Below are 27,730 nucleotides of genomic sequence, written 5' to 3'. Positions count from 1 at the left end.
TTTTCCCAAAAAAAAAAAAAAAAAAAAAAAAAAATCCCGGCTCTATAAAGAGAGCGGTAATTGCCATGAAAATTGCGGAATCGATCGGGTCTCAAGAGGTTTTCAATAATACCGATTCTCGTGAAATTGGAGCGCAAATTGACGTTACGGATCTTACTGCCGAATTGAATAACGTATCTCACTATTTTATTTATGAGACATAGAACATCTGCGAGCGCTGCCTCTCGATGAAACTTGATAAATTAGAATGAGATTAACTCTTCTGATGGTGGATCTATTAGATCACTCAATTATAAATCTCTTTGTCAAAAATGTCAATTTTCTTTACGTTATATGTGTAAATCTGTATTGTTCTTATTAAAATATACTTATATATATTCATTCTTTCTTAAACGAGTTATATCATTTTGACTTCTTAAAATTAATTAGTGCCTTTTAATTGCATTGAGGAAAAAATCGAAATACTTACAAGCAAATGTTATTTGTGACGTTTTCATCGATATTTATTGGTTATAAAAAATTGACTATTATGATGGGATTTATATTTCTGTAAAATACATCTCATTTGTCTTATATTACATTAATCGTAAAAAAATAAACATTATATCTCAAATAAATTTTTAAGTATTTTTCTTTTAGTGTAACATAAATTAAATAGATCTTGCAGATCCAGCTCTGAAGGATTAATGCAACCAATAAATACTTCCATTAGTAATTTTTGTAAATTCTACTAAAAGTCTCTATAGTATCTCTTCGAAAAAATATTTATTCTACTGCTATTGAATTTAAACGTATTTTCCCTTTAAGCAATTCACAGACATTAGAATGGAGTTTAATCCTTTTTGTGAAACGGAATTACAACAGTCCAGCTGTCTGAACATAAGGTAAATATTGTCATTCTATAGAAATAAAATACGCGTAACGCAATCAAATAATTCAACGTATCATTATTGTATTGTGATTTGAATAGTCTCGATGAAATGGCCCGAGAATTCCTGTTTCCTCGTAAAATAATTAGATACTGGAAAAAAAAATGTCTCCGGATGGGGCCACGCAAAACGCTTGGCCGGGCTAATGTGTGCTCCAGAGAATTTCTATGAGAATAGAAAATGTGATTCGAGTGCTATTATGCAACTCCCCTAGGCACGGCACGGCGCGTCGAACATTATGTTCAAGGAAACAAGAGTACCCGGGGCTGACTGGCACTAAACCTGTTTACGCGTAAAGTCTACCACACTACTATTTTTTCCTTTACAACGCCGTATCCGTGCACTTTAATACGTGACGCGAAGCAGGAAGAAATCATTTTTACGGTCCCACGATCACTCAGCTGCGCGCTACGTAAAGTAAACAATGTGCTCGTAAATAGCGATAAGAAATCCGTGCAATGATCAATGAGCGGATACGTTCATTTAATATCTCGACACCGCTAGTCGAATTATCCTCTGTAAAAAGAGGAGACACATAATTCCTCCCGTTCAAAGAAAAAAAAAAAAAAATTGTAAATTACTTCGCATTTAAACGACAGTTTTATCTTGCGATCTTGAGAACCGTGAAATTATCAAACTTGACTACCTTGCGCCAAGAGGCTTATTTGAAAAATTTTACGTTTAATATATTTATTCGTATTTGTCCCACACAGAAATCAGTTCTCGGGACAATAAAAATATAAGTTCGAAAAAAAAAAAATTGATTAAAATAAGAACGTGTTGTTGAAGACGTTATTCGGAGGTCGTCTTAAAGTCTGCGGAGGTTAAATTAACGGTTTACGATTCAAATTTCTCCTCCGCGGCATATACACACGCCTTCTCGCAAGATATATTATCTGGCATACGTAAGGACGCATTCAAAAGCCCGTCATATGAGAAAGTGCACGCCGCGCTGATCGTAATCTCTTAATTTCGCATGTTTTTACGCCCCCGCAGGCATGACGACCGAGTATCCAAACCGGTATAACGCCGATATTCGCGGTCGCGCCGAGTTGCGCCAGGATTAAACTAATCGCGGAGAGAGAGAGAGAGAGAGAGAGAGAGAGAGAGAGAGAGAGAGAGAGAGAAAGAGAGCAAGGACATCGACTATCAGGTCACTCGCTTTCATCTGTGCCTATAACCCTCCTGAGAATGCCTGCCTTATCTTATCTAATGTTTTGAGCTTTATAAACTAAACTAAAGAGGATCCGGATTTTATTTTCTATTCGCGGCCCCCGACTCATCGCTGTTTACACAAACACCTGAACTTGAATCTACATTTCGATTCGGGAATAGTTCTCGATTAGATTCAATCTCGGCGATTTAACGACTCCATTCTTATTTACATTTTTTTACGCAGTAAGACTGCAATATACAATCCCATTTAATATAATTATATAATATAATTATATTGCAATCATATTGTATACAAAATGCGAATAAAAATTGAGTTGTATTTAATTAAAGCTGTAATTATTTAATATAATTATATCATTAGATATATCAAATAATTATATCCATCATCCGCTACCAATCTCTCTCTCTCTCTCTCTCTCTCTCTCTCTCTCTCTCTCTCCTGTAAAATGATCACCGTAATTCTCCCGTTAAAATCCCTCGAGGATGAACGAGAAAAAAAGAAATGACGGCGCAGCGCGTGACAGGACGAGAAGCTGCGACCGTGTTTGACACTGACAGTGGCCGATTAGCGATCGAGTTTAAGGATATAGGCAGGCAAACCACGCAACTCGTGCACGCGTATGCATGCGCGCAGCTCGACGTAGCGCGGCGGAGTGAGTGCGAACGCTGGTTGGGACGCAGTGGACGAAGAGGGACAGGCGGGGGAGGGATTGCCGGATGCGGATTGGTCGGCGCGATGGTAGCTGCGACCCGAGAGTAGGGATACTCACAGCTGAGCGCTGGAGGTATAGCACGAGTAGCCGATCGTACAGTCAGTAGCTCATGAGCGCTCGTGAAACGAGCATCGAAACGTTTCTCTTCGGAGCGGGCGAGGATGTCAGTTCGTGATCGACGAGCGACTGTGAGAGGATCATAAAACGTTTTAAGAGTCTTGGAACGCGCGTGCACGTTGTCAATATCCCGAATATCGAGAGGACGAGAGGAGAGTCCTACTCAGACGACGGAAGGATAGCGATTAAACGCGCGCCTTTATCGGCTGCTCTCGGCGAGCACGTGGATATACGAAACAAATACGTGCGGACACCGTAGGAGTCGTCGCGTCTCGCGCACAGATCAACTGCAAGTAGCAGGAGGTGGAGGAGGTGTGCCGCGCCGATCGAGGGATAACCCGACGCGTTGGATCCGCGCCACGGTCCATCATCCACAGTCGAGTCGCGTTCACGAGAGAGGAAACTACGTGTTTACGTTCTTTCGCAATTTTCCGCCTCGCCGATTAAAGCCTCGATAAACGCGACAGACGCTAAATCCTTTGAACGCGCATATCTTGAGTTCCTCCTCGCGAAGCACTCTTTTCTTTTATTTTTGAATTGTGTTTGGAAAACGTTTCGCGCTGCGAGATCGTTGGATTTGTCTCCGCGCGAAGGTGCGTCGAATTTGAGTGAGAGAACCCGATAGAGGGTAGATCGTTCGCGACGAGTGATCGATTGCGAGAGTGAACGACGAGAAAATAATCCTCGAGTCACACTTCGCTGTCGAAGCGCGCGGAATTGTGATGCGAGTCGCCGACTTGACGTCGTTGTTCAATTGAAGTGAAGTGGAGTTTTTTCGTGAAGTTATTTCGGAAGCAGCCCGAAAATGCTGCCAACGCAGCAAGAGAGCCCCTCGAGTTCGACGGAGGTGTCCATCAAGTTCGGATCGTATCTCGTGAATGAGAATTCTCCCACGCCGTATTCGGATGCCACGAGGGTAAGTAATTAGAATCGGCATTTCTAATCCATAGCACGAGGAAAGCACTTGAGGGATATTTTTTTTTTTTCCATAAAATTCTCATCGCGGGGGAGATTCGCAAAAATTTCAAGCGGAAATTTTTCTCGCGACGATTTCACTCTTATCTTACGAGCGGCCCATTTCTTAGGGTTTTCCTAAATTTACTTTCTGAGATATTTAAATAATAATTTCTTGATCTAAATATCTCAAAGTGAGAAAAAATTAAGAAATTCAATGAAAAGAAACTTATTTAAAATTTGCATCTAAAGAAACTTAACTTCTTGGAAATTTGAGGGAGCATGTTAGAAAAGTGTAATCTGAAACTTGCTTGAAAATTTGAGGGAATATACTAAAAAAAAGTTAGTCCTCATGTAATTTTAACTTGTTTGGAAATTTGAGAGCACATGTTAAAAAGTCGAAATTCTCAGGGAATCTTAAAACTTGCTAGCATGTCAACTTGGCTATTAAACTTGCTAAAAAAAAAAAAAAATCAACTTTTGGAGAATTTTAAATTTTTCTGTAAATTAGAGGGAGCATGTTAGAAAAATCAGCTCTGTGAAAATTTTAAACTCACTAGAACAGGCAGTTTTTGAGGAATTTTAAACGTGCGTGAAAATTCGAAGGAGCATGCTACAAAAAGTCAGCTTTTGGAAAATCTCTTTTTTGACTAATGTCTATTTGAGAAAAAAATATTTCGTCGAGGATCAATTCTACAATTTTTTCACCTTTATTTTTACTTCGGCAACCGAATCCTTTATTTTTACAATATTAGTTCTCGAGGATCTTAACGATATTTTTTTCGGACTGTAATTATTATATCTGAGTTCCGGTTTTTCATTATCTGCTTAACTTGTGGTTAGGCTTGCCTATTTAGCCTAATGTTGATATACAAGTTGTGTTTTTTTCTAGCTATGATTAATCACTAGACTGTTAGTTTTGTACTGGTAACTTTAAAAGTAACCCATCAATTTAGTAATTGATCATACACTGCAAAAAGTACTAAATTTTAAAAAGTATTTGTTCAAATAGTTCTAAGTAAATATTTACTAGAAGTAAATGTTTAGTTAGTATCATTTAAAGAAATGTATGTTTACATGTATTGTTATTTAGTAATTTTTTTCGCAGAGAGTCTTATTTAGTGTAAAATATAATATCAGTCTAATCACAAAAAATGGAAAACCGGTCCTTTAGCTATCACAGAGACTCGCGCGGAAAACGAATAAATTCTCATTGAGAGAGATATCTTATTGTTAGCATATATCGTAAAACACATCGTCGATATTTAGCAAAATATTCACGATACATGACACGTCAATCGCAAGATTGACATCACAATAGTTACACCTCGCAACGTTTTCAAACGCCGAAACAAAAATCGCTTCGCATTAGACAGAAAATCATTCTGTATTCGAATACGTAGTATAGTTACGAACGTCATTTTGCAAACTGGTCATTAAATTGATCTTCGGAAGGTGGACAGCGGGTCTGGCACGGAATAGAATTTTATTTAGCGAAATCAGAATTCAGGTTGAATTTCGGTCGTACGTTTACCTGCGATTTCCTTTCTTTCCCGAAGGAACCTTTTAATACACGATAATCAAAGGGAAGAAAGACTGCATGCATTCGACGGGCTATACCGGTCCCAATGGACTCCACGTGACGTGGGTCAAGCTGTTTATTTTGAAAGCGACGCAGGTAAAGATTTTCGAAAGCGCTGTGTTTAGTCTCGTCACAGGTTTGCTACCAAATATTACTGCATGGCTGCATTTCGATGCATCGGGTCCTCCTTAAGCCGGATTAATGTTCCAAGAACGAGCTTTCTCCGCGGAACCAAGTTCAACCGGCGAAAATAGCGCAAAACGACGCTCGCGATATCGTTAATAACTTCGAAGGAAGGTGCGCGCGCGTCGCTCAAAGTGGGCCGTAAACTACATTTTTATCGGTGCACGTGGCGAAGTACATAAATCTCTAGTATTAACGAAATTTATTGCTTCACGGCGTATTCTCATTCGTATTCATCGATGCGACTTTCATGATATATTTTCATGAATTTACGACGCGCGATCGCGTTAGTTATCACGACAGTTGGAAGTTGGAATACGACGATTTTTCGAAATACCGTACGCACGAAATTGTACAGCAAGCGATTTTCCCTCGTTTTTATCGTCTAATTGAAAGTGTCCTTTCGTAATGTCTATTAGATATTTATTAAGCTGTTCTATTAGCAACGAAAGTTCACTTGTGTCAAGATTAATTTCCAATCTCCGTATGATAATTGTTATTTATGTGAAGTAATAAAACGCTCAATCGACGAAATAATTTGTCTGATTCTGATGTCTGTAATTTGTATCGGAAAGATGATAGAAACGCCTGATCGCGCAGAGAAATGAGGTAGGTAGACGTTATTTTAAAGTGGAACAACCGTAAAGGCAAAGTCCCGCCGATCAGTTCAGTTCACTGTACCGCCTAATGACTCGGTGTAATATTCGATTCGTCGAAAAGACCTCTTTGACGGAATGCGATAGTACATTAAGATAACTCGCTGAACGAAACGTAAAATATCACCGACCGATGTGTTTGTTTGCGAGGCCCGTCCTCCTCGAGATGTCATGAACAGTGTTATTTTTCCGTGCTTATGTATCGATTGTCGAAGTCTTTTCGCGGCAGTGTCTTTGACCGAAAGAAATCGGTCGTTTTCTAAATATAGAAGTGTATTTATGCTCCTATCCTTTTGCTGTCGAAAGAGGAGGAGACATTCAATATACAATATTAATTTTCACTATATGAAATTTCCCATCTTTCGCCAGTAATCTCTTTAAGAATGAATTTTTACTCATAGAAGTCGAATTGTATTTTACTTTTTTTTTTTATCAAATTTAAATTTATCTATAAAAATTCACAATCAAAATATTGGCTGTACTTTTAAAGTTAAATTCGGTCGAGAATTAAGAACTGGAATTCGCAATCGTGATATAAACACATAATGTGTCATGCGTTACTTACGAAAGCTTCAACAATAAATTTTTACTATCATAGAAATCGAATTTTACTTATTTTACTTTTTTTTTTTTTTCAACAAATTTAAACTTATCTATAAAAATTCACAATCAAAATATCGGCTGCGCCTTTAAAATCAAATTCGATCGAGAATTAAAAATATCGAGAATTCGCAGTAATGATATAAATGTTGTCAGGAATGAAGAATTGAATAACAAGAGATGAACACGATGTAAATCAGAAAGTGGACTTTCAATCTCTTTTCGCGAGAAATACTGATCGGATTAACTTAATCCTTTTCGAAGGGGAAGTTTTTTCCTCGAAAGGTCTCGGGGTCTCGGGCGGAGACGGATCGAAAGAAATATGAAAGAAAAATCCTCGAGGCACAATTTCGAGTATGCCTGCTGCGAACAACCCATGCATGCGGCGACGAAACACCATCGCTCGCTTTTAAAACCCATGCGTTTCCGGCGTGCGTGTACTTATGCGTCGCCGCCTTTCCTCGATGGGCGACGAAACGAACAGGATGCCATATGGCTCGCGTGAAAATTCATAGATATTTCCAGACCTCGAGTTCTGCTTTCCGAGCCGCTCGATACACGGACCGGATATTCCACCCTCGTACGCGCAATTTACTTGGGAGTTCTGGCCGATACACCGACATTTTTCTGAGTAGGTCCTCCGGTCTCAAATCTCCTTTCGAAACCGGTCAATTATCCTTCGGGACTTTAATGACTCAGGTCTCTAATTCTAGAGTTCGGTTCCGACCAGGTAGTCCTCCGCGCGGTTATGTATTTTGTATCGCTCCAGGGAAATAACATTCCCGGGTACGCGCGGGCACACCGGTACGAGTATCGGTTCGCGGCGCGGGATAATCGATCGATCGCGTCATCGTCGTGATTTTTGATTTCGCACGCACGACTCCGGCCACCGCGCCGCGCCGCGCTCGTTCCGTTCGAGAGCCTATAATTCGACGGTTGCACCATGATCGTCCATTTCGACCGATCGATCGTACTCTGTAAGCATCAGCCGGGAATACGATCATGTGTTCCACACTATATCCGCAGCTTCGCGGATCGTTGGAGGTCCTATTACTTAACTCCTGCATGCCGAGAGAGAGAGAGAGAGAGAGAGAGAGAGAGAGAGAGAGAGAGAGAGAGAGAGAGAGAGAGATATGCAGATTTAAATCGTATCTCTTCCCCGTATAATTACGATGCGTTACGCATTTCCAAGTTAATATTGCTGAAACGTTCTACCGTTCGGTTTTATCAATCTCGTTACTTAACATCCGTTTAACCGGAAATGAAGAGATCATATTATTTACTTGGTAGATTAATATTGAGCTGAGTAATATAGAAAAAGATGTGAGAATGATTCAAGATAATCGCTGTTTTTATCTGCATCCGAAACAAATATATCTTTTCTTTTTCTATCTGATTCGTTCGTGTTGCATCGTAATTGCGTTAGCTATCTTAATCTCCCTTGACATGCTGTAACGTCGCACTGAGCGTTATCAAATCTTCGTTACATCCGCCTTGCGATATTTGCGTGAAATCGCAACAAGTACGTCATGATATTCGTCTGGAATGCGCGATGACGAGAGGGAATGGGAAAGAGAATATCGTACGCAGAATGTATCTTGAAATGTTAATGTTTTATTAATCGTATAATTTGTCTGTCATCTTTTGCAAAAATTAAAATCGAGATCCTGGCTAAGATATTTTTCGCAATAAAGTCTTTACAGTGTTTTAAGATACTAGCATCATTATTATATCAATTGTTACACAATTTAATTGTTTGTATTATTATATTTTATACAAAATAATAAAAATTAAACTCTGGAGATTTGACCAACAAGTACCTTTTTTAATAAGAGCAAGTGAGAATAAAATTCAGCACGATAATTCATGCGTTAGAAATTATATTATATTTATTCTTCCTTACATTAATTAATACGAGCAGTCTTGTTAATTAATGTGAAAAGAAACAAATATAACATAATTTTTAGCGGACGAATTATTGTGCAGAATTTTGTACTCTTACTTGCCCTTTATTAAATTATTATTTCAATTACAGTTATGATTATTTCCGACACGCGGTTTATACAATAAAAGATGTACTTAGAATTTATGTATAAAAATATTACTATCGAGGTTCAACGTAGACCGTATTGATTCTCCTTAATTTCATTTATCACTAACCTGATTTATTTAATTTATTTTAATTGAATTTATCACTAATTTGATTTATTTACATAGCATTTTGGATTAACTAATATTATTGTTTAAAATTAAGATTAATGAAAACACTTGATACCTCGTATTATACATTATACCTTAAGGGCCGGTATTCATAGTCCATTCGTAATTTCAAGACCGTCTGAAGCAACGCTTTAAGATGCTAATACTCACTGATTGGTTCGTGACATTTTAAACATTAACTTAATCTCGAAACTTGAGCAACGTCTATAGATTTCTCCCTACGTATCTGAAGTGAAACTAATTTTCGCTCGTAAGAGTCTCTCAGTTGCAATATCGTTCGACTTCGAATTTTGTTCCCTTAACACGGCGAATGGCGATCACGTCCGATGGACCGATATTGCCGTACGCATTTTTCGACGTTTTGATTTACGTCGCTTCGGAAATAAATCGCACGTGTGTGTTAGGGCGCGGCGCATGGGAAGGACGAAAAAAGGACTCGGCGGGGAACGTGGGATCCGTAATTTTCGTCTCGATTCCAATTTCTTTTTCTCGCGGGCTTAATCTCGTCCGGTAAATTGGCCCTCTGAACTTCTCTTTGACTGCTCTCGGCCTCTCCGGCCTCCTCCGTCTCTCCCTCCTTCACTCCTCCTCACGCCCGTCCGCCTCCTCCTTTCCTGATAGGTACAATCCCATCAAATTATCCCGATTACCTGTAGCCTTGACGGTATACGCGAGCCTTTCTAATAGAGACAAGCGCGCACCAACGTTAACGACGATTTCGAAGTCGAACGCGTGCTGCCGGCATTCGCGTGACGTGAGTTTCGTTAGATTTACGCCGCGCATTTACCGTTAAATACGTGGCCTGCCTCTTGTCTTTCGCTCATCGACAATGAACGTAAGTCTCGCGGCGCAGACAAGTCGGATTTTCAGTTATTCGTCATTGAAAAATAATCGATTTTCCGTTACCGACGACATTGCATTTTGGCAAGAAAATTTATGAATATTTATATAAAAAGCTCTGAAGAATATAAATCATAAGAAATAAATGCCAATCAGATCTGACACTAAGTGTGTCATATGTGTGGATTTACGTTTTTTTTTATTAGAATCAATTATTTTTTGATATTTAATCCTTCGTATGCAATACTAAGATTACTAAGTCTTTCCCAGGCGCGATTTTATTCTCAACTTTCTTGCCATAAATTTCCAATTTTTATTAAATAAAGATTAAAAAAAAAAAATTGAGTTAAATAAACAATTTGGCATCACAGCAGATACGTTGAAGAGTAATCTTGAATTTTTTCCTAGATTTTTTTGAAAACCTGAAACAATAAAAAAAAACTTGAACTGGACAAAAATGATCCAGAATGCCTAATAAAAATATGTGTGCCTACGAAGGATTAGAATAAAATGTACACATATAGCGTCACGTCTAGTGTCAGCTCTGATTATTGTTCATCACATTTGCCTCTTTGTAATTGGACTTTGCTACTCTTGTGCGTTTATTTTCTCTACATCCTGTATCTACTGGCTCATCTAAAAAGATATTGCAGCCTGTAAGCGATTGAAAATAATCACGGTAAATGCGCGGCGGCGAGAGATAACGCGTTTCTTCGGATACCATCCGTTCCCATTGCGACGACGTGAACAGGCATAGCGCGGAATTTTAATCGAGGGGACCAGACTTCCATCGATCTCGCGGTTACGGGGAGAAGGGTTCTGCTATCGGGAGTAAAAAGCAATGAGCGGATACGCGGATCGGCTCGCTTTCATGGAAAGCTCGCGTGATAACGCGACGGCGCGAGGGATAAGTCGGATGTTCTGAGAAGCGCATCCGGTGCGGCGGCACCCCGAACGCGCGGTTGGAAAAAAGGTCTCGCATTTTCATCGTGGAACGAGCACAATTATCAGCGACGCCGGATGGTAGACCGACGTGTCGGTGGTCGGCCCCTACTGACGTATGCACGTATTGGTGCGTAAGCAAAACGCAAATCATTGCCACTTTCCCCGCACGCGTACGCGTGAACGTGACATTTCGCGCTCGCACGATTATTCTATTTACCAAAATGATTATTGAGACCGGCGCGCCTTGTCACGTTTAGCGTCGATCGTGTCTCCGATCCCCGCGTCACGTCGGAGTATCGAACGCAATTTTCCTGCCGTGCCAATTAAAGCCAACTGTATATTTTATGGTTCTAAACAAATGTAGAAAGTATGAGGTTCGAGCGGTAATTAAATGTATTGTTTCACTGTATTGTCGACGACGTGTGATTGGAATGTTGGACAAAACGTGCTGTTCTCTATATCTCCTTGTAAAAATTTAATACTGGAAAGTAATGATTAATTATACTTATTTTGAATATTAAAGTTAACAACAGTGCTGTAAGTACTCAAAATAAGTAATTAATCACCACTTTTCTGTATTATTAAGTGAGAAGTATTAATTTGAAAGTACTAAGTTGAATTTCTATAGCGACAGTATTAATTATTTTTAGAGGGAAATAATATAGAGAGAAATAAAGACCAATATAGTCATTACAGTACTGGAACTAGACTCGTTCAAGCGAAATCGAATCACAAGATTTTTTTTAGGACTATACGTGTCTGTTTTTGTAAAATTCAAATCTCTGTTTAAGCTTCTACAAAATGTCTAAGATGTAATGGGGTCTGCTGTATATTTATTATTATTATTATTATTATTTATGTATAATTATTCTTATGTATATTATGTATCATATGTACGGAATGAAAGCATAAGGGACTGATAATTATACATACAATGTGTGTGTGTGTAGTTAATTCATAATAGAACTATATTTTTTGTATATAACAGCGGTCTCAGTAAATACCATTAATAAATCGATATGTCAAATGCAATTATACGATTATTTCCAAGTAGGTATGGTCAGATAAAGCACATTATAAATTGCAGTAGTATAATTGCATAGCTCTATTAAGTTTCTCAAATAATTGCTGATAAATTAAAATATGTTTAGGCTTGCAAAAGTATCTTTTTAAATAAATAAAATATTATATACGTAAACATATATGTAAGTCTATTGCAGCTATAGTGACTGTACCATATAATATACATATATAATGGGATTAATACTGTACATGTCCAACTAGTAATACGGTACAACTACGCTATTGTTACAAAATATAATTTATATAAATTAGAAAAAAATTGAGAATCTCAATCTAAGATATCTCTAACGGATATGTTACCATTAAGAATGTTGGGTTATCTATAATCGTATAGTTGCATTGCAATATTAATACAGTATGATAGTGACTATATAATATTGCTGAATTAATCATATTTATGGCTAATACTTTTATTAATCTTCTCTCTGTGTATACATGTAGTCACTTATTGCATATGTAATCCATTTTTTGCCTTTCGCATGGGCATTGTAGCAGCAGTTTTGCTGGTGTTCTCTCCAATTTCGTATTCGTATGCGTTTTCTTTAGTGCATTTTGTTTTCCACTCCTATTTGTAATGTAGACCGATACGCAATGAATAAAATAAAATGAAAAATAAATAAAAATAAATAACGTATACAATGGTATCTCGTGAAGACCATATAACAAGGGAAGATTCTCGAAATCATTTTGAGACAAAAATCCTAATATCAGAAATATCGAAAAAAATGTTTTTCAACATGGAAAATATCAGTAATTAGAAATATCAGTAATATTATCTTCGCATACGTAATCTTATGTTAACAAGAGACGATAATTAGCTTTTGCTTTTAGCACTTTGCGTTGTAGCATACCTGAACAATTTTAGACGGTATAATTCGCAAATTTTTAATGTAATGTTTAATAAAAAACTTCTTACAGCCTCGACATTTTGGCATTAAGATTTCCGTCCTAGAATGATTAAAAAGAATTTATCTTTAAGCGTTATTACGGACTTTACGGTACGCTTTGTGTATGCGGTATTTTTGTTTTTTACATACATATTTGTAATATTTTCATTTGATTCAGTGTTAAAGAAACAAAAATTTATATTTTGCAAATTAAAATAAAATTTATATTTTGTAATTAGAGAAAACTAAAGATTTTTTTTTTTTCGAAATCCCTTTTCGAAAAAGTTCCAGGCGTACCCGAAAGGTCTACAGAGGTAAAAAAAATTATCATACGTGTCAAAATTAATGACGCTAAACGTCGGATTATCTACCGAGGCATTATTAGCCGCGACGGTGAAACCATCGACGATGCCGTAATGCCGTGCTAAACCGGTGTAACGGTATTACAAAAGCGACAGTGAAATGGCGGGATGAGAACGCTGGTTTCGCTCCTTGAAAGTTACGCGAGCGCATACGAGCCGCGAGCACGTCACGTTGTAATTACTTCGCACTTTACTTATGCGAACGATAAAACGATAGTCCTCCCCCCCCTCCTCCTCCTCCCTCCCCGCCTGCCCCTTTCTTCCCTGGAAATTGCACAAGTTTGCTTGGATTCCGCGGAAGAAGGCGTATACGGAAGAAAGTGGAAAAAGTAGTCTCCGTCGGTGAACGGGAGAAATAGTTGTCTTTTGTCGAGTATGCATAAAATCGGCCGTAAAGATTGAAGTTACGGCGTGCTCGTAAGAGATTCTGATAAGAACTGAGATTTCTCTACTTGGGTGGTGCGAGTTATTGTTACGGTTATGAGAATATAAAACGGGACTATCTCGCACTGAGATCGGCCTGTTTAGGAGACCAACTATAAATATAATCACACATTTGTTTTCAGTTATGCACCACCGGTGGACAGAGCCGTATATTATACGGGGGATATTAGGGTTACCGTATCTAAATCACAAAAAAACAAAGAATAAAAATTCTAAAACATAATTTTTGTTGGCAATTCTTAATATATTAAATTATTAATACAATTTTTTAAATACCTGTACGATTTTAATTAATGATCAGAAATTTTATGACTTCAAATGAGTACGAGATTGGTGTAACCTCCATATGGTATTCAAATGTACTTTTAATTCGACGACGCAATACTAGACGAGTTAAATAAACAGGCTCATTAAATTCCAGTTAGTTAAATTAAGCTCCAGCTTTTAAATTTAGTTGCAATGCAAACTAAATTGGTGCCTCGGTGAAAAAGTACCGTTGGATCTAAATTTAAGAGTTATTTAAATTTTATCTGAATTTATTTTTGAAAAATATATTAAGACATTTCGCCCTATCGTTACGAGGTAATGATACGTACAGACGCGATAAGATATTTTCCTTAATATTTTTTTTCCCTAATATATATTTGTGTTTACGAAGCTTTATGATAATAGCAGAATAAGTCCGTAGCAGAGTGCGCGATAAAGTGACATTTTCAGCGTTATCGGTTATTTGCCTATCGTTGTTCTCTTTATCTATCGATCTAATCTCAATGACATTGCCGTATCGGGTGCACAATGTCGTCTCTATCGCTATCGCGTAAAAAAGCGAACGGGGCAAAACAATGATACGATTGATTCCGACCCGGAAATCACGTTCCTGGCTCTCTTCAGTGACGTTACGAGAAATTTCTACGGCGTGAAAAAAGCGATTCGCGTGTCACCGGGAGACGATGGAATAAAAAAAAAAGCTTTTAACGTTCTCCGGGTTTTTCTACGGTCGATCTGACGAGATTAATGTCTATTGCAAGGTCGCGTTGACAGATTCATAGCGGTAAATTGTATTGGTGAAGGTCAAACGAAAGTACGATCGCTCGCCGAGACGAACAGTTGCCGGATCAAATGTCCGATGAAGAGAATTGATTTTAACTCACTGGAGGCCAGTAGTTTTTTTTTTCTTCGCACCGAAATCGTGTGTATTTTGCGGAGGCGGAGAGAAGTCGTGAATAAACTGGCTAGTATTATCATTGACTAGGTTGAGATATTAATAGAACCGAAAGCTTCGAAATCGCATGCGCTTACACTGAAAAAAAAATGTACTAAATTTTAATAAATGTTTGCTTAAACAGCAGTAACTGAGTATTTACTGAATGTAAATATATTTTTTTATATTTAGTACAAAAACCAAAATTTTTGATACAAGAATCATTAATATGATTAAACTATCATTTTTCTATTCAATAAATATTTATCGCAAGTAAATAAATATTTATTAAATATTAAGTTCGTGCTGTTCAAAATTCAAATCTATTAAAATATATTTATTAAAATTTAGTATATTTTTCTCGATGTACGTACATAATGATATTACATTATATGTGGAGAAGGATTACCGTAATACCATTAATAAAATCAAATTTATACGGGGGAAACTTTATCATCTCGAAAGTTTAGCGCTAATGGACTAACGCTGTTTTGCATTTTGTGGCTTCAAAGCTCGCTAACTTATTCAAATATAATCCTCATCTTGTACTACTTTCTGTGTCGAAATAGCACAAAAAATAACGGAGGAATTCAGATTTCGTGTAGAAATTAGTACATATAATAATTCCACTCACGAATCGAGGCTGGAAAAGGACGATTTTAGAAATACAGTGACTACGCTTTGAGAGCCGATATGTTTAAAAAGCACTTAAAAGGGGTCTGGCAGGCACAGACGCGTCGTTGTGTATTTTATAAGTACCATGATCGTATGCAAGCTGGATGAATCACTGTGACTGGGAGTCGACATGTCGCGATGATAGAAAGAGAGAAGAGAGACGGAGATAAAACAGAAAGAGACTCGGAACTCCGTTATCAGGTTTTACCAAATCGCTCGCCGCTGTGATCCTTTCGCGGCATTACCAGGCGGTAACATCCGATGTTTTGTAAACGATATGGATGTGACGCATGGAACATCAGGTCGATGAACGTTTAAATATTCACGTCACTTCAGAGTTGCGCAGCATTAATTTTAGTTTCTAAATCCATCATCTCTTTTATATATTATTTCTTTCCTTACTAATTAACTTTTAAAATTAGGAGATATCGATATATTGATGAGTTATAACTTTCCAAGGGAATTATTTTTATACGCGGAAAGAATGGTGTTGTATCTAAAAAATTTAGGTAGATACAGATCTAAAAATAATTTTATTGGACTAAATAATTATTAATTGGACAGAATAATTACATGTTCGCTCAAACGCTCAAACATTTTTTTGCAGCATTTTTTGCTCATTATGTTTGAATTTCTACACAATTATTTTGATGACCCGACAAAATTTTTAGATCTCTATCTACCTACATTTTTAGATACGTTAACAAAATTGTTTTTTTTCCAGATAATATCAAGCGAAAAGAATACGAAGGGAATGAAAGTTAAGCGTAATTAGTGGAACACAAAATAAACTTTACTTTTATTTAAAAATATACAATTCCGGTAAAAATACACATTTCAGACAAAAATACAAATTTTGGCTTATCTTTCAATCACAATGAAAGAGCAATTTTGTTGAAGAATCTAAAAAGTTAGTTAGATACAGATTTGAAATAATAATTTTGCTGAATGATCGAAACAATTAGATAGGCCGACAAAATTGGTTGTTGAAATATAAAAACATATTGTAGCTATTACTCGTCATGCTTAAGATTTTTGAAACATTGTTTTGATGAAATTTTTAGATTTTTCAGCAAAATTGTTCTTTCAATGCATCTTCAATAAAAATATGATACCATATCATTATATATTTTTCTGATCTCCAAGTGAAAGTAAAAATCGATCCTAATCAAATGAGTGCGTCACACAGATTACAAGGCCAAGTGACGTCAATTAGAATAAAAGATATATGAAGATATAATATTGTATTTTTGACTGAAGATAGTTTGAAGTGGAGATAAAACGTCTGAAATGTTATGTATTTTTAAATAAGATAGATTCATTTTGCGTGTTACTAATTACATTTGACATTTATTTACCTTGTACTATTTTTTTTAATTTTCCAGATTCTTTAGAGATCGCAATATATTATTTTCAATATCTTTTCTTTGCCAAATTTTATCACGGATTTATTAACGTCCAATTGAAATTGTCCAAAAATAACATGTTAACCTGTGTAAAAATTCGAGTTTGACGAAAAGCAAGGGGTAAACTGTCGAGGGCATTGCGGTGTACAGATTTATTTCAGACGTTTCATCTCCTCTTCAAGAATATCATATCTTCAGTGAAAATACAATATTATATTTTCGTATCCTAATTGACGTCACATGATCTTGTAATCTATGTGACGCACTCATTTGATTAGGATTTTTGCATTCACTTGGAGATTAGGAAAATCTATAATGATATGGTATTATATTTTTACTGAAGCAGCCAAAATTGTCTGTAATGTATTTTTAAATAAAAATCAGTTTTATTTTGCGCTGCATTAATTACACTTGACTTTCATTCCTGGGCATTACTTGGGCATTACTGGGCATCAGTACACACTGAAGAAAAAAAGAGTTGGCTGCTGCAGCAAATTAGATGGTAAAATATGGCATAGCATTTTTAATTGGTTGTATCAGTCAATTTTTGATTGCAGCAGGCAATTTTTGGCTGCGTTAGCCTATCTGCAATGTCAGTATAGAATTTCAATAGGCTAACGCAGCCGATCATGTTTTTTCAGTGTAGGCACAATTTTTGATGTGCACAATTTTGATCAGCGGTTCATCTCTTGGTGAAAAGCGAGACATTTTTCCGTATATTATCTTTCATAATAAAAACTGTCACTCTTCACATTTTTCGCCTTAAGGAAAAGGTTGCTCTGTTCGCAGCAGTCTCCAAGCTTTAATAAAAACAGAACAATTTACGAGAATGCTGTTTGTACAACGGTAGTTTTCAAACGCGCGAGAGCGCGTGAGCATGCAGGTGCGGAACTACTCTGCGAAGAGAGGCAGGAGGGGGTTGATTTTTCCAGGCTTCGAAATGCAGGCGGTAGTTGCAAGGGGAATCGGTATATATACGCGAGGAGGGTTAACGACGGTGGTTCCAATCGGTAGCGAACAGAGAGCGGGTTGGCCAAGGCCAGCTGCGTGGAGAAAACGCGGCCATCGTGCGTCGTGCACCGATCAGATCGCGGCTCAGGGGTTCAGAGCGGGCGGAGAAGCAGGCAGCAACAGCGCGAGAGAGGGCACAGGGGGGGGGAGGGGGGAGAGTGTAGGCTCCAGCAGCAACGGAAGCGAGCCGGTTGTTTTACCGCAGAAACAGCAGCCGGCCACTTTGTTGCACGCCACAAAATTATGCACCGCCGAGAGGCGAGCGCGCGCGCGAGAAGCACTCGTAAATAACGACCGGGCGTCACGAAATTACTTTCGGGGCACACGCCGCGCGCGTCGCCTCTCTTCTCCTTCCCTCGCATTACCGCGTTTGATTCTTCATTTTCCCTCGACGTACGAAAGTTACTTATACGTTATGTGCACACCGGTTTTTTCGTGTGTGCCGGCCGATCGACCGGGTCGGGTCTTTCTCGCCGCTGCGCTGAAATCTTACGTCGAGAATTTCTCGCGGAGCCCTATGGTTCTTATGTTAATTGGCTGCTTCAAACATTTAATTTTTAATGTTATGCAAAACGCCGAGTGGGCTGCAGCCGCGTAGGAACTGTGCGTGGTCGGTTAAGGGATATTATAAAATAAAACATATATATATATATATATATATATATAGCTTTTTTGCTAAACGGAAGTGTGTTTATCGATGCGTTCAAGCTTTTGCGAAAATGTAGGAAATGTACATGGGAAGGACTTAATGGGCACAATAATATTTGTTTTGAAAATATTAAAAATAATTATTATTCAGAAAAAAATATGATTTTCACAATAATAAATGTTAGATCGAGCCTGCGAGAGAAATTTCGAAATTGTCGAAAAGGCAAAGCCTCTCGAGGCAATGATCTCGAATTCCTTCGCTTGCTAAAACCCAACCGACCCTCTCCTAATTTGCGTCTAACGGGAGATCTAATCGCTGAATATATATAAATTGCGAATCGAATCGCAAGTCCGACGCCGCGGTGCTGCGGCACGCAAGGTAACGCGTGGCTCTCCTCTTCGTAACCTACATACAGCCTCGCGATCTCCGCCGCGCAAATCCCGGTACGTCGACCGTCGACATCTGAAAGTATAATACGCACGGTGTTAGCCGACATTAACATACACCGCTGTCTAATAAGCAACGCAAATCGCGGGCAGATCAGAATGCGGTGCCCTTGGCGCGTTCGTATTCGCGCGATTTCTTCGTATCTCGGACTAGAAGTCCGGGTGTGCCCCCTTCCACCATTCGTGTTTCGATAATTACGCATTGCGTAACGCGCGTACGGGCCTCCTGCGCGCATCAACGACGTGCCAAAGTCCGCTTCTTTCGTGGATAGTCCGCGGACCGAGACGGTCTGGGAAATTAGCCGATACGAGAAGGGAAGGAGCGCACGAGTTCTCTTTCACAAGAACCGGTATATATTTATCCCCTGATATCGTTATGATACCGCAATAAATAGCCTTGCACGGGACTCTCACGCTAGAATTTTGCAAGACACTCGAGTTTCGCTCAAAAATACACGCGCAGTCTAACGATGGTCGCAGTCGATCTTTCAAAAAACAACCTGCATATAGAAAGATACATAACACTGTATCATTCTTTTTTTCTTGTTTTGCAATGCGTGTTTCACTCGAGACGTAATTCATGTTGTATTAACTCTACATTTACACATGGTTTTTGTTTTAAACTCTCTGTCTGTGTGTGTGTTTTTTGATATAAGCGAAATTTCACTCTCAAATTTCAGCTTCATTTTTGCTCTTTCAATTTTTATTAAATACACGTTTTAGTTGAAATATTAATGTAACAAGGATATTGAAAAAGGTAATTCATAATGTTTCACCTTTTGAAAGTCTAGAACAGTAAAAAACTTGGGCTGGGGATAAAAAAATTAATTTTCATTGTCCGATGATTTATAACTAAATGAAAATTGATATATAATATTCTGTACATCCTTTAGATAAAAATAAATGCAAATTTTTTTCAAGTTGTAAGACAATTCGCGTTAAATATAATAAATAGTGTTTTTACATTTAATGAATCTATATATAAAGCGAGTATCTTGGACATTTCATGCGACTAACGAAGGGTTATATATATATACGTTACTTGAAAAATGTGCATACCAGCCACAGAAATAATTTGTTTAATGCTACAAACGGCTATTTACCGCAGATACGCGTATATATTGCTTTTATTGCATTTCCAAGGGGCACCGCCGGGTCCTTAAGACGCAAGATGCAGGCAATAGACTTCAGGCAATATAAGCTCAGGCTAGTAAAAACCATCCATAAACTATTTTCTCCGATCTATCGAGATACCAGCGTAGCGACCAGATATCTGCTCTAATGGCACCGCTTTTGTGGCGCGAGCGGAACATATGGCGGGTCTCTAACATAACATAAGCCTCATCCGAATATACACGGTGGCCCCACCCACCTCATCGCATCCCTCGGAAACCATATTTTCGACGCTGATCCTCTCGCGAGCAACGGTCACGCTCGATTTGGCGGTTTCGTGTTCGTGCGATTTTCACGGGTCGCAGGTAAAAGCCGGTCGGCGAGGATAATGATTTATCGGGCCCCGTCGTTGGTGAGATGGTGGTGTGAGGGAGCCCCCGGGGGGGCAGCGCAACGACTTCACCTCCACCTCGGGGCGGCACACACAGGCACTTTCCTTTCTGTTTTATTAAGGCCCGGGGTTTTGGCCCTGGCGTCGTTGCGGCCTCTCGAGAGAGGAGAATCCATTACGCCGATCGCGCGCAGCCTCGGCGGTCGGCGATATCTCTCTCATTTTTGCACCGTGTAGCTCGTCAAAACGATCGGGGGGCCTCGTCTCGATATATACGTGTTGTGCCAGATATCCTGCGAGACGTGCCGCAGGTTCGTCCCCCTACTGGGTGTTACATAAATCGGATCTCGCGAGCGCGAGAAACACGGGCGAATTTCGGCGAATGACGACGTGTAATTCGTCGGGCCGAAATAATCAGCCTTGACGATCGGACGATCGGATCCGTTCAGCTGTATAGTTATCGGCCATTTAACCAATTAGAGATTACCATCTAGATATTTATACGATCAATTGGGATAATTGCGATAGCGAGGTAAACGAAGCATCGCGATGAATATTATTTTTATCGTTCAAAGATATCCGCGTTACGTCATTATATAAGTCGGAGGTATACCGTAAAGTTTCGTAGTTATATGATTTTATATAGACATTTAGAAACTTTCTAAATTTCTACATAAGCGGAATGAATGATTTTACTAAAATGTAAAAAATTGAGCCTGGATAGGTGTGTAGATCTGAAAATCATTTTCTTGGATCGTCAAAAGTAATTACGTAGTACGCTCAAATTAATTATTAGAATGTCAAAATTTTTTACAGCATTACTCATCACGCTTGAGATTTCCACGTTTTTACGTAATTATTTTGATGATCCGGTAAAGTTATTTTCAGATCTATATTTAGCTAAATTTCTAGATATTTTACATCAAGAGAAACTTTTATGACATGTGACTTAAAACTTTCTTACTTTTTAATTAAAAAATTTTGATTAACGATAAATTTTTAAATTAAAAGGTAAGAAAATTTTCGTAAGTCACATATCGTACAAAACATTTCTCTGAGTGCAGCAAAATCGTTCTTCGGAATATTTCTAAAATCTGTATAAAATTTTACGGTTTCTACTCTCTAAAAATGGATCAAAAATGTATTGTTACTGAAAAAAACAGTAAATATTTGCTGATGATTACATCAAGTTACAAGTGTAACACTAAAATCGCTGATTCACTTTTAGAGAGTAAACAATAGAATTCTTATCACAAATTCTAGAGAGTCTAAACAATTAAAATTCTTAAATCGCAAAGATCTCCAATTCGCTCTTTCACAATTTACACGGCAGGAGTTGAGCTGTCTCAGTGTTTTTAGAAAGTTCTTTCCTATCCCATCGGAAAGTATCATCGTATGTATCCAAATGTGTCTGTTACTAAAAGCTGCATCCGGAGAAGCGCGCCAGTGGCGACGGAAATCGTCCGGGTCGGCCGTGAAACGGCAGCGAGGTATATCTACGGCCTGATATCCATTTGAAACTTTCTCACGTTTCGCGGTACAAATGACGATTCCGTGTTTCACGGCCACGCGACTAGGAAGCGGCGAGGTGATTTACAAGAGCGGTCCGTCGTTCGTTGTTTGTGCGTCAGCAACGAGCGCGATCCTTGAGTTCGAGGGACCTCGCTGTGGCTGTTTGTGCCTCATTACGCACGACGGTAGGCCCTCGACGAGAGTTCGCTCTTTTCCTTTCTCGAGAATCGTGATTCGCCGAACGGTCGGTGTTGCGCGCGATGACCGAAAAGGACAATACACGCGGCTTTTCTTCTTCCTCTTCCTTTCCCAGCGATAACGCACGTCGAGCCGCGCTTGATCTATGGATCTCTATCTTTACCGTCGCCGGCGATCACGATCGCGGAAGAGCGACGCCGTTCATCATTCCGTATGTTGATCGCGTTCGCTATCGGTGTTTTTCAATCAACGTGGGACGAGACGCGATTACGTCGAGTTCTTCTCGAACGTTTAGCAATGCGCGAAAAATGAGAGAAGGAGATGAATTATTCCTATTATTCTAATTATCTAACATTCCGATTAGTCTAATTGCCTGTTCAACTAACAGTGATGGATGTGAAATTATCTAATTAAATCTAAGAATAGAATTTCAAACAGTTGATAAATATTAACATAAGTACTGCTTGTCTTCTTTTCCTGATTTGTTTCCTCATTCTCTTTTAATGAAATAGAAATAATAATAATATTTAATTACACGGAAAAACCGCGATTTTACTAAAATATAATATGCAGTAAAAATTTAGTTATACGGAAAGATCGGTTTTGCTCGAGTATTTAAATATTTAGCAAGATATATATAGATCTAAAAGTAATTTTATCGAAGCCATAGAAAATAATATGGTAATAATAAATAATTAGGAATTTCAAATAATAGGCAGTGTTACAAGTTTTAACACTTTAGCAAAATTTGATTTTTACATAATTATTTTAATTAATAGTCCAAATAAAATTATTTTTAAATTTCTAATTTTAAAATTATCCATCTAAATTTTTAGATATGTTAGCAAAACCATTCTTTCCATATAAATCGAGATCTAGAAATAATATAGTAGGATTATATACAATTAATCATATAGATTGCTTAAACGCTATTGGATGACGTTGCTGCAAAAAATTTTAATATTCTAACAATCAATTTGAGCGTCCGAAATAATTATTTTGATGGTCCAAATAAAATTATTTCTAGATTTGTATCCAACTAAATTTTCAAATACTTATGAACAATACCGTTCTTTTCATGTAGATTCTATTTTGAGATCTTTAACTAAATTTGCTAACTAATATGATTTATTATTGTACAATATATATTGATAAAATGTCGAGAATAAGGACTATATTGATTCGATGCTTCTCGCAGTATATTCTAACAAATAAAAGAATCTTTGACAACACATCCTCCTTAAAATCGTATTAAAATTCTACATCAAAAATTGACATGAAAAAATCAAATTTGCGGATGAAATCACACTGTATATGCGACGGGCGAGAATCGAGGTCGGAATTTCGGCGAAATCGAGATTTCGAAGCTCAATCCGCTCTTCCAATCTGCGCACGCGGCGCAATTGCGAACCGGGGAGAGAGAGAGAGAGCATTCGGTGAGCGATTAGCGTGATACGGTCTTTACGCGGTTTGTCACGCAGGAGCTATCGAGGCTTGCTCGTATGCGTGGCTTGCTCGCGCGCGTATGTACACACGGCGAAACGACGACGCGCGTATAGCCCGGAGCGGTGTACACGCACGCGATCGCGCTTGCCTCTCCGTCAAGTTCTCGTGAAGGCCATCACCATGTAGCGAGTTGAGATGCGAGTGTGTCTCTCGGACTCGGCCTTGGTCACCCGCTTCCGTCAGCTGCGGGCTAATTGTGAATAACGCGTCGATACGCAGGCACGCACGCACGCACGCACGCACGCACGCACGCACGCACGGCCGAACCTCAGGGCCTCGATTCCGTGACAAGGAGCGGCGAGGAGCCTTTCCGTGTCGCGCCTGTTTCTTTGTAGCGTAATGTCAGAAATTATGCCGAAACGGGAGCAGCCGCTCGCTTTATTACGGGTGTCGTGTCTCTCCCACTTCGTTTTACCTTCGTTCTGTACATTCGCCTTTTTTTCCACGCACACATAAACGTTCTCTCTCCGCGCTCGTGGCCGATGCTGGATCGACAAGGAAATGAGAGAGCGAGAGAGAGAGAGAGAGAGAGAGAGAGAGAGAGAGAGAGAGAGAGAGAGAGAGAAGAAAGATATGTCGACCCGCATTCGTTGCATCCCACATTCAACGTGATCGAACGTCGTCTTCTTTCGATTCCGGGTCATGTCTGTCTAATGCGAAGATCGCGGTCAATTCGATGTATCATAGGCTGAAAATCACACGTGGTCAGATGTCGAGTTAAATGTACGAGTATCGATGTATATGACTCGTGGGATTCTCTTTCGACGTAGTAATATTTTCAGACGAGCTCTTAGGTCGGTATTTATAGCCGGTTCTTGTATTTAGGGCCGTCGTTGTATAGCCTCAAGATGGCATAAACCAATCATTGGCCCGTATTCAAAGTCGATTCTTACATCTAGACCGCCTTAAGTATAGTCTTAAGATATCGCAAGTCAATTACAAAACTCTGACATGATCTAAAATATAACATCGACATTTATCGCGGCGAGTCAAATATTGCCGCAATCGTCGATAGGAAATTATCTTATGGGATTACTGATTATCGATGTAGGAAAAAGCTACGCTATACAAGAATTTCCTAAAAATATTTGATTAAATAAAATAACAAATTAAATAAACCAGTGCCCGTTTCTGATTTCTCTGTTACAGACGAAAAAGAACAATCCCAACCGCATCAAGAGACCCATGAACGCTTTCATGGTCTGGTCGCAGATGAGGCGCAGAGAGATTTGCGAGAAACAACCGGATATGCATAATGCTGAGATCAGTAAAAGTCTAGGGAAAGAATGGAAGTTACTGCCAGAGACGGAGAAAAAACCTTACAGAGAAGAGGCCGAGCGACTCAGGAAGATGCATCAGAAAGAGTACCCAAATTACAAATACCGACCCAGGAAGAAGACTTCGAAACCTGCTGAGATTTTGAAGGCAAAAGAGAGGAAGAGAACGCGGAAATCGGTGTCCCTGTCGTTGTCGTCGCCGTCACTACCGCCCTCTCCATCATCGTCGTCATCGATGTTATCGACGCCGTCCAACAGCCCGGCCTCGATGCTCGCCAGCTCATCCTTGTCACCGCTGTCGCCGGTCACCGCGGCACCCGCTGCTAGTCACGCTGCCAGGACCAGAAATGATAATAATAACAATACCCGACAGCAGATGTTGAAGAAACCGATGAAAAAGCTTCAATCGAGTCTCAAACCAATGTCCAGGTCGAACTCAAAACACGTCGAGCTGACCCTGGAGACCCTGGAAACGCCACATCACATGCTACGCTCTGATATGGATTACAACTCGGCACCGTTATCAATTCCCGGCAAGGTGCCCACCAGCCCGACCTGCGACACCCCCGACTCGCCCGAGTCCGCCTTCTACGAGGAGAGTTACAACTCCGAGAATGTTATCAACAACAGCGCGATCTGCAATATCGCTCCTAAGATCAAGCAGGAACCAAAAGTGGAACTGAGAGAACCGAAGGTGGAGCCGAAGTCGGAATTGGACGAAATGAGTTTCGCCTCGAAAGACATTATTCTGGCGTCCGTAGACTTGCCGTCGACAATGCGGCCGGACAATTACGGTTACTGCCACACGAATTTGACTTCCGCCGTACGGCAGATGAATTTCCAAGTGAAGCGGGAACCCACGACGCAGCCCGCGATGATGAACGCCGTTGTCCCGATGACGATGCTTCAGTCGCCGGTGTCCATCATGTCGTCCGTCCTTACAACGCCGACGACGGGCATCACGGGAGGTACCATCGACGACTGTCTCCTCACGGATGAGACTCTTATTAGCAACATCGGCCGTCATCCGGTTAATCTCGAGGAACTCATCAACAGCTTTCCACAACTCTCCGACACAACATTAACCGAGTTATCGTCCGACATCGAGATGGATAGTTTGACATTGCCGGATTTAGAGTTTAATCGTAACGAGGAGATTATGTCCATACTCAATACTGACGAATGGAATGCCGAGTCCTATTGAAAAGTCAAGAGAGAAAACGAAGATGGGAGAGAAACGAAGATAAACGGAATGCGCATTATTATGGTTTGTATGGAGCGTTTTCACGCATAGAGACAGATAATCGCGTTACAAATTATTGTTCTCCACGTTGCTCGAGGACACCAGCAAAGAATTCATTCGCCATGTTCCGTATGAACCGATTGACGAAGATCTTGACCGAATCAACGCATCAACGCGAGATGCGCGGAGCAGATAACGCGTATTATCGCGATCGTTATCGATGTATCTTTCACACGGATCGCACGCTCGAGTTCATTTGAACGAATTATCATTCGCTATCACGCGTCTTCGTCTTTTGTATTTGTCGCTAGAGTAGACGCGCTACTCTTCGAATGTACGAGTGTTTTTTTTTGTCGGCCGGCGCGCGTCGTGGCTTTCCACGTGTTGTGCCTCGCTCAATTCAAATCTGCACGATCAATCGTTAGATCAGAAAGGCAGAAAGTGACCTTTCGAAGGAAGAAGGTATTTCCTTCGATCGTTTGATTTGCAGTTAGCTTCTCTAATATAACGAGTATATTTGTGGGTAACAAGAACCCCGCAATTAGCATATATAAAAATGAATCCAAGAGATACGGCATTTACGTGGCCTTTATCAGTTTTTACCTTTTCTTTTTAAAAATCCGCGAAAAATATCCCGAATTCTTGCTCGATTTCGAGTTGGGTAAGAAATCGGGAAACGGTCAGCGCCTAATAATAGATTAATTAATAGACTCCGATTCGCGGATGTGATTTTGATTAGACGATTGTCGCAACGCACATCGTCTTTGATATTTTGGTTCGTATGAAAATACCTTCTTTAAATTTTTCGTACGGATTAATGTATCCAAATTCAGCCAATGTATCGAAATTTTTCGAGATATAAAGCGATCAAGTCTTCGTTAATTCTTCATTCGTAATCCGAATATCAGCAAGGCGTAAGATTAGTCAGCTCAGCAAATAGACGAATCATCCGTGCGCGGCATTAACATTGATTACTGGCAGGAAAAAGACAAACGTTAGCCACGACGCGTAACGGTTTCGGGATTTTTATTTTTTTGTATATGTACTGTAGTATACTTTTGTATGAAGTTAGATATAAGCGTAGGCGGGCGGTTGAGTTCGCATGGTTTGAAAGTTCTCAACTGACAATTCATTGATAAATATGAAAAACGCGTCTGTCGAGATACAAAATTCTTCGTCTCTGTGCGAGTTGCAGCCGCCCGTTTTTTGTATATATCGAAGCTGTATTTAGTAGAATATAATATATATTAAAAGTATAAGTAAAAATCCATCTCCAACCGTGTTGATGTGAATGACGCACGCATTTTATGTGACATCGGTGCTCTTTCCGATTCCGTTATAAAATTTACTAAAAAGATTTAAAATTAAAATAAAAATTGAGATTTTTATTTAATTTGGTAAAAAAATTCTG

At 39.2% G+C, this 27,730-nt stretch overlaps 1 protein-coding gene across 1 annotated transcript; it reads left to right on the top strand.

Moving 5' to 3' along the window:
• The first annotated feature begins 2,935 nt into the window (after positions 1–2,935).
• LOC108748186 (transcription factor Sox-11-like) lies at positions 2,936–26,755 on the top strand. Its single transcript, XM_018486216.1, has 2 exons — positions 2,936–3,851; positions 24,949–26,755. Exons 1-2 carry the CDS (start codon positions 3,741–3,743, stop codon positions 26,278–26,280), a joined length of 1,443 nt encoding a protein of 480 aa, XP_018341718.1. The 5' UTR covers positions 2,936–3,740; the 3' UTR covers positions 26,281–26,755.
• Positions 26,756–27,730: the final 975 nt, after the last annotated feature.

Source organism: Trachymyrmex septentrionalis, unplaced genomic scaffold (assembly GCF_001594115.1).
Source record: "Trachymyrmex septentrionalis isolate Tsep2-gDNA-1 unplaced genomic scaffold, Tsep1.0 scaffold213, whole genome shotgun sequence".
Classification (NCBI taxonomy): Eukaryota; Metazoa; Arthropoda; class Insecta; order Hymenoptera; family Formicidae; genus Trachymyrmex; species Trachymyrmex septentrionalis.
The sequence above is the reverse complement of the archived record's forward strand: the minus strand, read 5'-3'. Positions and strand labels throughout refer to the sequence as shown.

Bases quoted from the DNA above. Each gene is read 5' to 3' on its own strand.
- LOC108748186 (XM_018486216.1), top strand. From the start codon at position 3,741: ATGCTGCCAACGCAGCAAGAGAGCCCCTCGAGTTCGACGGAGGTGTCC. The intron at 3,852-24,948 runs GTAAGTAATTAG...TCTCTGTTACAG, and splicing joins CGTATTCGGATGCCACGAGG to ACGAAAAAGAACAATCCCAA.